The 12,790-nt window shown below is 41.9% G+C and overlaps 1 protein-coding gene across 1 annotated transcript in view; it reads left to right on the top strand.

The window, feature by feature from the left end:
- The window catches only part of NSF (N-ethylmaleimide sensitive factor, vesicle fusing ATPase), a 1,516,106-nt gene that overhangs the window by 222,875 nt on the left and 1,280,441 nt on the right, over positions 1-12,790 (top strand). Inside the window, exon 2 of the mRNA XM_044055231.1 lies at positions 195-280. Coding sequence (XP_043911166.1) covers positions 195-280 — 86 coding nt within the window. The remainder of the gene's footprint in view (positions 1-194; positions 281-12,790) is intronic.

Here is a 12,790-nt window from a genome sequence, read left to right as displayed (position 1 = left end):
AGCATAGTGTACCTTGTTGCAAAAAGTGCCTAATTTGATGATGATGTTTTCTTGTCATTTAGATGTGGTGATGTTATTGTATATTATCAACAATGTGGCTTTCATTTACTGTACAGTAAGCTGGTTTTAATTTCCATAGTCATTAAATAAAATGATCTTTTTGGAGGGTAATTTTTTTCTTTCTTTTTGTTTAGTCAATGCAAGCAGCAAGATGTCCAACAGATGAATTGTCGCTGACAAACTGTGCAGTGGTAAATGAAAAAGATTTCCAGTCTGGACAGTAAGTAACTAATTGTTCAAGTCCTTCCTCCATTTTTTTAGGGCAGGAGTTATGACCTTACTCCTGCAATGGGACAAAATTTGTAAACTGCTGGTCCAAACGCGGCTGTGATTCTAACTGAATTACTCTGTCATTCACTATGTATGTGTTCTGTAATGTATTTATCTTTTAAGTCTAAACCTTGACCGTGTGCAGTTCGTAAATGGAATCATTGTGCATCTCATTAACAAAATGCTGGCATATATCCAGTGTTTCACATAGTGAAACTGGGTTTAGGAGTTTGTGTTTTATATTATTCAGGATAGACGTTGTTCAGCTTATGGAATTAACATTTTAAAAGGTAAGCATGTAATTTTTGTCTCCATTGTTTTTGTTGATTTCACTGAGTGTAACCTGGCTGTCTAAAGTAATCTTTTTTAGGCAATTTGGTCTATAAGTGAGCTGTGTTGTCATTTGCAGGTCTCCTCGCATAAACACATTACTGTGAAGGATGGGAAGTAATCCGCTTTAGAACATACTTATTTGCTCCACTTCTCCTTGTCTGTGTGACCTCAGATTAATATGCATAAATAGATGGGGATATACAGGTGCAGATGGTGGGAGTTTTCTTCCTCGGGGGGGGGGGGGGTTCCCTTTCATTGTTGATATTTTCCTCGAAATGTCTTAAACTGTGCTGTGCAGACTGAAGGGAATAAGTATAGTTAAACATTGTCCTGTTTACAGTCTTTAAATGTTGTCATCCAAGTTGTGTCTTATGAAATCTGTTGTCTCTCAGGGAATGCTGTTGACAACTGTAGTTGGACTTATTGTTTGATAGCTTTTTCAAACGGTGCGGTCTGAATACTTTGCAGCAGTAGCATAGAAAGGGTGGGGCAAAGGGGAAAGTTGCCCCAGCCACAAAGTATTAGGGGGTGCGATTTGTGAGGAGCAGTTTGCTGTACCAGCATTTCTGAATGTCTGTACAAAAAGGCACTTCAGAGCTTCCTGTATGGGTGACCACTGTCCTTCTAGGGCCTGCTGATGAAGGACCTGTAGGCATGGAATCCGGGACTAAAGATCTGAATGAGGATGAAATAGGACTTGCCTATTGACCATCCATTGTGAGGATAATAACTAACATACAAGGTGTCTTTAAATTATATAATTTTTCTGAACTTAGCTTTGACTGTGAGATGGCAAATGTATTAGCTAAAGGGATGACATTTGCCCCCTCTATGACAACTACGTTATCTAGTGTCTTGATCGACTTAAAACAATATGTGATAAAACTGAATTTTGCACTAATGTTTCACAATGTCAATTCAGTGATTCCTACTTTACACACAGCAAGTACATTTAACCCACCCCTTCACCCTCTTTTACAACTAAGAAAAAAATATTCAAATTGAATATGAGCAACTTTGGGTAACAACTTAAACAAGGGTAATAACAAAAATAAAAATAACTTGAATAGAACAGAAAGGGACTGTTTAGAAGAACTAAGAGCATTTGATACAAATGTGGGGAGGGGTGGTTATAATGAAAAAATTAGATTATAGAGCGAGAATGAAAACTGTTCTGGAACCGGAAGTTTACGAACCAGTGTCCTTAAATAAACTAAATGGGGTAAGTCATAGGATATACTTGGAGCTAAAAGACCTATTTATAGAAGGGTCAGTCACATAGAAGAATACAATTACTTGAACATCCTACACCCCACTATACCAACACTTTTTGGTATACCACAAATCCATAAAATTTTGGATAATCCTCCAATGCATCCGATAGTGGATGGTAGAGGATCTGTTACAGTGGGATGTGCTAAGTTTCTGGACTCTTAACTTAAACACCTTTTAGAAGATGAAACACAAATTTGTAAAGATCCGTTGAACTTCTTAGAAAGGATAGGGGAGATAGAATTTAATGAAAATGACATATTAATAACAGTGGATGTGAAGGATCTTTATATGGTGATACCCTATGAACTGGGGGTTATCTGGTTTTGTGACCTTCTCGCACGAAAAGGTGTAGAGCAGAGAAACATCAACATTTATGAACAACTGATTAAAATTGTATTAAAAAACAACTAGATTTACTCTGAAGGTGGTTTTTATGTGCAAAAAAATGGAGTTAGCTTTGGGTTCACCGATAGGGTCACTATTTGCTAATATGGTTATGGTGGAATGAGAGAAAAAATATCTAAAGGAAGGACCCTTTAAAGACTCCCTAAGATTTTATGTAAGATTCTTGGATGATTTTTTTTTTTTTTTTTTTTTTTTAATGGAAGGATGGAAAAGAAAATATTCCCGGTTTCATAGATTTTTGAACGGAACCACTGACTTTTTGAATTTACATCACAGGTGGCGGAAGTGAGTATACCATACTTAGATGTTCTTTTGGAGAAAGATATAAATAATAAGACATATGTGGCGCATATTTATAGGAAGCCCACATACTCAAACGCTCTCTTATTATATAAGAGGAATAATACAAAAGAATTGGTCTATTATTATAGAAGAAGAGATGTATAGGAATATTTTAGAGGAAAAACCAAGCACAGTGTACCGTAAGGGGGTCACCATGAAACAACTATTGGAGAGACCTAGAGAAACAAAAGAAACTATTAACATAATGAGAAAATGTGGGCAGTGTGCTTACTGTAAATATGTTCAGGAAACCCAACAGATTAAGAAAAGAGGAAGACACATAAAGATGAGTGGTTTGATTCTGCCACAAAGGGAGTGGTATATGTAGCTATGTGCCAGGACTGCCCTGCTTTTTATGTTGAAAAAAACAAGCGTACCCTAAAAGAGAGACTATATGAACATACATGTGACATGAGGAAATAAAGGACAACTAATGCATTGTATAAATATATTCAAGGGCACCCGGACCACACATTTTAATTTGTGATTTTAGAGCAGGTTAACCAATAAAAAGAGGGGGACCTTGGAGTCTTAAACTGGAAGAAGCGGAACTCCAATGGCAACTGTCCTTGAATGCTGGTAGCTGGCCTGCTTTAAATGATCTGTGTTCAATGTGTGTGCTAAGACTAAAAGCCTTGGAAAAGTGAAAGGAGTATTAGAATATATGTATAAAAAATGCACACATAAAATGATAATATATATAAAAAATAAAAAAACACAAAATACCTTTATATTACAGATTTGTAACACCTTATAGGTATTTATAAATATATTTGCTACGAACTACAACACATTTATATTTTTATTAGGATGGAAAGAAAGGGATATGTAGAATGTGGTCTATCCCTTTAAATGGGGCTACCTTTAGCATCACTTGACTGGTTAGGACCTGAAATAAAAACAGGGAAGTGAACTGGTTTAAACTATCTTTGAAAAAGTCTCTCTTTGAAGCAGAGAGACAAAAGCGCTAGGATTTAAAACTTTTTTTGGTTAGTGACACTTTGCTTTTAAAAGAATTGCTTTGGACTTAAACAGCACTACAGGTATTTTTTACCTGCTTTTAAATGAACTGCTCTGTTTTTAAGAAACAGTAACACTGACTACTCTGGATTACTGGTGGCTTTGTGTTTACAAGAACGTTCTTGGACTTAAAAGCAATGTTACTGATCAATTAGTCTGTTATGTTTTTACTTGTTATCAGAATAAATTGATGAAGAGAACATAGCAAAGCTTGGGGGCACTCGTGTTTTTTTGTTTTCGTACTGTATGTTAAGTGCTTTTTGTTTTTTTTTGCATTTTTTTTTTTTTTTTTTACTCTTCAGTGGAAGAGCTGGGGGGTGATCGAACTGTAATAAAATGATCACTGCAGTGTAACAATTAGTACAGTAAAGGCTTTTTTCCCCCCATAGTTTTATTTTTTTTGTTTTGCTTTTCACACATGAAGAGCTGTAGGAGTGGAGCAGTACATCAGGCACCGGCATTGGGTGCTAGATTGACCAGCTACAGTGCTGCTTTGTAGATAAAGATTCTTTCATTCATGCAGGTTAGACTTACTGCAGCAGCTACTTCAACTCATTATGTTACAAGTGAACAGTTTAACATGGGGTGAAGTGTTCATAACGCCATACTTTTTTTTGCTCCTTGTAGCTGACCATCAGCTGTAAACAGGGCCTGTTTTCATCTACTGGGTCTTTCAAACCCTCCTTCACACCCATCCAGGACTTGCTTCAAATCCATGCCCAGGGGAGGTAAGAAGACTGAGGCTCCTAGTGCAGTGTTATGCTGCTGCAGGGGACTGTTTTATGCGCTACCATCCTCATCCCTCCCTGTTCACACCTGTTCATATATGGGGAAGTGCTGGAGTATCATAGGTTCATAGATTGGTACTAGACTAACTGCCTTTGTGGGCCATTTTAAGCCTAGCCAATTACCCCATGTGAGAATCAAACCCTGCAGCTTGTGTTTGTCAGGTAAACACCTTAACCATTATGCCAACCTCTGTGGTGACTCAACCAGTGCCACCCACTGTTTTCCCTTTGGATATCTCCCCCTCTGCATGCCCCCAGCCTCCACCCTGGATTAAAATGAAGTGTGTGCCCAGGTTTGTGCCATGCCCATCTTTACCTGCCATTACCCTGAACGCCTGAGCTGTTAATTGAACTCTGGTATACCTGCCAGTACCTCAGGCACCTGAGCTGCCATCTGAGCTCTGATCTCCTGGCCTGTAGATGAGGCTTTATCCGTCTGTGCCATGGAACTGACTCCGCTTTTGTACTCACTATTTCCGCCAGTAATTTTATGATTAATGTACTTTTTGTTAACGGGTACATTGTGATGGATGACTGTGTGTTGCAGATGAGAGCCTCCATCTGCCTTTTGTGTGACTCTGATCAAGCCATTTAACCAAGCAATGATGTCTGGTCTGGTCTTTAAAAAGGTTATGAGGATCAGTGCTTTACCCTGGTTAGCATGTACAAGTAAATAAATAAGTGTTGCAGAACCAAATATGTGAGACTAAAACTGTAGGCAGAGTAAATGCATGAAAGAAACTTTGTAGTGATGTTTGCATGTTGAACGACATAATTTCTTTAGAAAAGGCATCTTCAAATTTTTGAAGTTTTAAGTTTTGCAGTTATACTGAAGAAATTATTTTTAGGCATCTGTTGGTGTCAGCTGTCCTTAAAATCACTTTGGGGCATGCAGCACCATTAGCTTTGTCTGCATGGCCAGCTCTGCTCTAAATGGGGCACAAAGTTGGCAAAACAAATGTACCCTTAAAGTATGTGTAAGGGCCATCAGGTGAGAGAGAAAAAAAATACAACTGCAGTTTTCAAGAAACGTCAAGTATAGTGAAGGCGGGTGTCTCATTTTGTAATCAGTATTTGTTACTCTCTGGGACAGCATTTAGGAGTAATTGCTGTTTGTGAAGTAGTGAAAAGTGAGATTAGACAGACTAGTCACATATCAGGTGACAATTACTAGGTCTTAATGTAAGTGATGCAGCATTCCAGGCCATAGGCTGTTTAATGGAGAATGTATTGGTCATACAAAACAGAGTTTTGTGTTATCGCAGCAAATGCGGCACTGCACCCCACTGTGTATGTATATTTGAGCCACGCTTGATGATAAGTTGACATTATAACATACAGTAGTTACAATAAAGCACAACTTAAAACCCTAAAGCAGAGCAGACTTGGCAAGCTAAATGCACCCCAAATCATTCCCTGTGTAGTTAGATGGATAGCTAACTGGCTGAGGGACAGAACCCATACTGTGAAAGTGGCAGGAGCAGCCTCGGAGAATGAACGTAAATAGTTAGGCACCACAGGGCTACATGCTAGGACCATTTCTATTTGGCATATACTACTGTGATGTACAGATCAAAAATCTAGAACTCTGCTTAACCATGTTTGCCGACATTTGTAAACTGGGTGTTATACTTGAATCCCCTTCTGATAATGGAGAAAAGTCATAGTGGAATTGTATATGTTAAGAACTGGTGTGCTAACAAGGGGCTGTAATGTTTTAATACTGTTGCATTGGCCAAACAAACTCTGCATCCTGTGTGTAGTAGAGAAACATCCCACTCCAAAATTAAGGTGCTGTGCGACACCTCGATACATGCATAGACAACTCCCTTTCCTTTGACTGTCATGTTGCAACAATGATCAGGAAATATCTAGCACAGCTGATAGCAAAAGGTATTTCCTCTAGATCCAAGGAAGTCCTGACCCCTCGGTATTCTTCACTGGTCAGTCCTGTCTTAGAATTGAATGTCTACTTTGGTATGTACATTACCAAAATTTCCTGACAAAAAGGATCACTGAACTAAAGAATCTGAGCTGTCAACAGAGGCTGAATGCTGTGTCCTACAGACTCCTTAGGGGTGATCTGTGCCTTGTCTTCCAGGCAATTAGGAATCCAGCAGTGCAAGACCTCTTGTTTCTCCACAAATCAAATAGTCCTGCAAACACGAGAACTACAGATCTGAACCTGCTTCAGCAAATGGGTCAAGGTGGAGAGACAGATTCATCACGCAAAGACTACCTGTTCTGTTAAACTTCCTCTCCATATCAAACAATGTGACACATTGTTTTCCTTTAAGAAGGAATTAGATAATTGGATGGATATTCATAAATTCATCACAGGTGTGACTGGTTTGTTGTGGAAAGATGTAAATGGCCACATAGCCCAATTGTGTCTTGTCCATTCTTTGATTCCATGATGATGATGGATGCTATTTGAGTGACAGGTAGCCAACCAGACTATCAGTGCAGTACATTGTTGTTCCATCCCATGGCCCCCTCTTGCAAATCTGCATGCTTTATTTTGTAAGGTCTGCAGTTGTAGCTGTTGTATCAGTGATTGGAAGTATAGATTTAAGGGTTCCTGGGGAGGATGCTATTTACCATGTGGCAAGAATGCAATATCATTGGAATCTTGAATGCTACTTAATGTATGTGAGTGAAAAATGTGATTGACCGATTAAGCCAGACCCCAAGGAACTTGGACAACCATACACTATTGGGTAACTTGTCATTAGGTCCAAAGATGCTAAATTTGCAGTGACGTGCTTAAACATTTTAAGGTGCCAAGTAACATAGATTTAGCCATGGTCACATTGATTCTAAGCCCTAAGCTATTCTATTTCAAATCAGAGTGGACTTGGCATACTCTGGAAGGTAGCCATAGTTAGGGAGCTTTAGGAGTCACAGATGTCTGTAATACCTGCATACAGAGGTAATGTAACAGGACTGATGTGTAGAATTAAAAAAGGAACTGAGAAACTGAGGAACTCCTGACCCAGTAAACCATAGTTGTGAGACTCCATATGATGGTTTTTGGGAGTGATTAGCTAACCATTCTACAGTGATTGGACTTGACCAATAGAGTGAAAGCTGTTAAACCAACATTGAATAGTTCATAGAGCCAGATTCTTTTGTAAAGATCTGTGAATACAGTGCCAGCGAGTTTGCCCATGTCCACTGCATTAAGTAAGTTGTCTGAGTCAGAAACATAGCTGGCTCAATCAGCACCCTGGGCCTGTCCCTAAACTAGCACCCTACTCCCTTGCTCAAACAGAAGAGCAAAAAAAAAAGGGCAGCGCTGATATTCTGCTCACAGCAGTCTGTAGTAACAAAGCTCTTACACACACACACACACACACACACACACACACACACACACACACACACACACACACACACACACACACACACACAATCCATCTCTGATACACTACCCAAGGCAGGCTGAAGCACACTCTCCCCTCACTACCACAGCTCTTCACTGGAAGAGTGCAAAAAAAAAAAGTTGACAAGTTCCTTTCTGTACCGGCCTGGACCCATGACCCCTTTACGCCACTCTTGCTACAGTGCTAGTTTGAGTACAGCTAATGCCGCATTTGATGTCCTTCAAGGATGCATCTGCAGTCTTTACAAATGGGTTGTCCTGTCGTCAGGCAGCCCTTCGGTCGGCCGGATTCCAAAGTGTGGGTCTGGCTTCGGCTGGTGTCGCACTTCACCCGATGTCATTGCGGCAGTTCTTCGGGTATAAAGGCATCAGCCGACGCCATTTTCCTCAGTCTTTCTTGCCGCGTGGCGCCCAAAGCAGAAGCTGTTCGCAAGTGCCGGTCTGTCAGATCCAGAGATTACTACTACTGAATACTACTTCGAAGACTTCTAAAAAGCTAAGTACCCCGTTGGGGACTCTTTCTTGCCTCAGCCGATGTCAGAGAAAGTGAATAACTGTTTATCTTGTGGGAAACAAATACCTCATAAAGATTTCCACTCCTATTGCATACATTGTTTAGGCCCAGACCACGACGTAGCAGCTTGTCTAGCCTGTGCTTCTTTTAACCGACGGACGCTTAGACGTCGGTCGGAGTTTGCTGAACAGATTTTCGGCTCCGATTTTGCATATATTATGCCGTCGGATCCTCCGACTACGCAAATTACCAAAAAATGCAAAGAAAAGGACCGACACTCGCGGTCCGCGGTTTCGGACGAAACCACGGTTAAGCAAACCGCGAGTGTCTCTGTTTCGGCCGAAACCGAGCAAGCGGTTCTTTCTTCAGCCGAAATCATGCCTTCTACCGAGGCCTCTTCTAACCTGGTAGAAACGGCTTCTGAAATCCAACCTTCTGTTGCGGTTTCACAGGATTTATCAGACACCATTCCCCTGGATATTTCAACCCCTGCACGTGGAGCTGCTAGGCCTCCTGCAGCTATGTCTATTAAGGCCTTTGCCAGGGCTAAAGCAGCCAAAGCATCAAAAACGGTGCCTGCCAAGCCCCCCTCTCAAAGGCCCAGCACCAGCTCCCATATGCTTACTTTGGCTGAGGATCTCATCTCTTTAATTCGTGGAGCCCAGCCTCATCCAGACAGGGTCTCTCTCCCTCCTCCAGAAAAGAGGCCTAGAGCAGAGCCCCCTGAGCCAGTATCCACAGATGATTCCTCTGATGACTCAGAACATACAGACCCTCCTGAGGCTGCTTATTCTCCTTACGAAGACTCTGATGCTGAAGAGTCCATCCCTTCAGCCTCTCCTCCTGAGGAATTTTCCTTTGGGGAAACCTTGCATGCAATGAGGGAACAATTTCAGTGGCAGGGCCAAGATTTCTCAGACTCCAGAAAAAGGCTTAGGACCTTTCTACATTTGCCACAGCATAGGCCTTTAGCTATACCTCCAGTTTTTTCTGTTGTTGATGATGCATTTAATGATGCTTGCACTGCTCCTGATTCATTACCTCCGGCTCCTGCTAAGCCCGATAGGTTCTACAGGGTCCCGGACACTCATCACCATTTATATAAGGCTCCTTTTGCAGATCCAGAGACTATCTCCCAGGGTCCTAAAGCTGTAGCAGCTACTTCTACTAAAAAACCCCTCCCCTCTGAAAGGGAATCCAGGTCCTTAGAGATGGGGTAAAAAAGTTTACACCTCTGCTACTTTGTCAGCTAGAGCTTTGAACTGCCAGTTTCATATGATTCAATATCAAGAGTTTATGCTTGACCAGTTGACTAAAAAGCTGTCCACTGAAGAATCTTTAGATAAGAAATATGTTCAAGAAATGGTACATAACATACAGCAGGTTAGTAACCATTCTTTAAAATGTGGCTATGATGCACTGGAGGCTTCCTTTAGATCAGCCATGACTGGCACAGTTATCAGGAGGCATGCATGGCTGAAAGAACAGGCATTACCAGACCATGTCAAATCGAAGCTTTTGGATGCACCTATGGACAAGGTCAATTTATTTGGTTCCCCTGCACAGCAGGTACTAAAAAAGATGGAAGAGAAGGCAAAATCTGTACAAACAGTGAAAGATTTCTTACAAGTTCAACCTCCAAGGTTTAGCAGGAACTGGCCCTCCAAGAATTGGTCCTTTCCGGACTCCTCTAGGGCACAAAGAGGCAGGAATAGGCGCTCGAGAGGCAGAAACCAATCCAGGGGTGCCTACAGGGGACGCCAGTGGCAAGGTAACAACCAGCGAGGCACGGATGCAGCCTCCACCACTACAACAACTCAATCACAGTGACTTGGCGGTGGCACCGCCTACCAGGGAACAACTAGAAGCACCCTTAGGCGGAAAGCTAGCCTTATTTTCAAAGAACTGGCATTGCATCACAAGAGAAAAATGGATTTTGCAAACTATAGACCAAGGTTACAGGTTCCATTTCCATACTCTACCAGGAAAGAGAGGAATGCCAAACCTACCACCTACTCAAAGGACAGAAGCTCTAAAACAAATATCTCAATTATTAAGAATGAGAGCTGTGGAAAAGGTACCATCTATGGAGCAAGGAAAGGGATTTTACTCCAGACTCTTCCTGGTACCAAGAAAAGAAAACAAATGGAGGCCTATTCTAGACCTGTCCGCTTTAAACACATTCCTCATTGTTCCAAAATTCAAAATGCTGACCCTACAGCAGCTTCTTCCCATGCTGGGCAAGGAGTCTTGGCTGGTAACTCTAGATCTCAAGGAGGCATACCTGCACGTCCCCATAAGACCAATTTGCAGAAGATACCTCAGATTTCTTGCAGGATCAGAGCATTATCAATTCTCAGCATTGCCCTTTGGCTTATCTACTGCGCCCAGAGTGTTCACGAAATGCCTGGCATCAGTAATCGCTCATTGCAGACTTCAGGGATTCAAATCTATCCCTACCTGGACGACTGCCTGATACAAGCGGACAACAAAATCAAACTAACAGAAGACTTACAAAGAGTCATTTACCTGCTGCAAGCCCTGGGATATACAGTCAATATAAAAAAGTCAAGGCTGATTCCATCCCAAAGAATAACCTTTCTGGGTGCAGAACTGGACACATCAAAACAAATGGCATTCCTAACTGCAGAAAAGAAAGAGCAGCTTCCTCTCTACTTCTTGGCATTAACAAAGCAGAACTATCTAACTGCAAGAAAAGTGCTGCAAGCTCTAGGCTTCATGGCATCCTGCATAATACTGGTCCCTCATTCCAGGCTGCATATGAGAAAGCTACAGTGGTACCTAAAAGATTTGTGGTCTCAACACAAGCACAGCCTAGAAACCAAAATTCCAATGATTCCATGCCTGAAGAAAGAGTTCCTATGGTGGGCTCAGGCCTGTCAATCAAACTCAGGATTGCCCTTCTGCAAAAGTCAACCAAGACAAACCATCACGACAGATGCCTCAGACCTCGGTTGGGGGGCACACATGCTGGGCAAGTGCATTCAAGGCCTATGGACTCAAGACCAGCTGCACCTGCACATAAATCTAAAGGAAATGATGGCAGTAAAATTGGCCATCCAGGCGTTCAGACCTTTTCTCCAAGAAGGTCAGTTGATGATAAGGACAGACAACACCACAGTTATGTGGTACATCAACAAACAGGGAGGCACACACTCATATCCTCTATGCCGGCTGGCACTGGACCTATGGGATGTGGCTCTGAGCTACAACATTCAGTTACAAGCAATTTATGTACCAGGGAAGGAAAACATTCTAGCAGACATACTAAGCAGAACTACAACAGATGCCCACGAATGGATGCTGCATCCGGACATCTTCAAAGCCATCACAAGAGAATGGGGATTACCACAAATAGACTTGTTTGCATCCCCACTCAATCACCAGCTAAAGAAATTCTGCACAAGGACGTACCACCCACTTGCTTGGAAAGTGGACTCCCTATCTTTCAGTTGGAAAAGCCTGATAGCATACGCATTCCCACCACCTCCTTTGATGTACAAGGTGCTTCTGAAGATCAAAGAGGAACGTCCGAGGATCATTCTGATAGCTCCAGACTGGCCAAGACAACATTGGTATCCATTGCTGAGGAGCATGTCCCGGGAACAAATATGGACACTGCCCCTGATCCCATTACTGTTAACACAGAACAACTACAACATCCTGCATCCAAACCTGAAAACTCTGCAGCTAACTGCCTGGAACATTACATAACAGCAATCAACCCAAATTTATCCCAAAGGGTTAAAGACATAATCCTGGAGGCTCGTAGACCTTCAACAAGAAAGAATTATGCAGCAAAATGGAAAAGATATCTCCATTTGGAGTACTGCAAAGGGGCAAGATGTGACACTAGTGAACATAGCCAACATCCTGGAGTACTTGGCAGAGCTCTTCCATACAGGCCTGTCCTATTCTTCCATCAAGATACATGCATCCGCTATTTCAGCAGAATACAGCTTGGATCCTCCTGTCTTCTCGCATCCTCTGCTCAGACAGTTTGAGAGGAATTAAAAATGTGAAACCTCCCAGGAAACCTCCATTGCCAGCATGGGACTTGAACTTTGTGCTAGAAAAATTGACACTTCCCCCTTTCGAACCAGCAGCAACAGCAGAATTACAATACTTATCCTGGAAGACTGCATTCCTGCTGGCAATAACTTCAGCAAGAAGGGTCTCTGAACTACAGGCATTAATGGCAGTGCAACCCTTCCTGATCTTCCATCAAGATAGAGTGTCCATGAGAACAAATCCTACATTTATGCCTAAGGTGGTATCCAGAGTCTCTTTAAATCAGGCTATCCACCTTCCTACATTCTTCCCCAACCCTCAGAACAGGGGAGAAAGGCTCCTACATACCTTGGATGTACATAGACA

The sequence above is a fragment of the Protopterus annectens genome, chromosome 13.part0 (genome assembly GCF_019279795.1).
Source record: "Protopterus annectens isolate FY-2018-M chromosome 13.part0, PAN1.0, whole genome shotgun sequence".
NCBI lineage: Eukaryota > Metazoa > Chordata > Ceratodontiformes > Protopteridae > Protopterus > Protopterus annectens.
The sequence above is the reverse complement of the archived record's forward strand: the minus strand, read 5'-3'. Positions and strand labels throughout refer to the sequence as shown.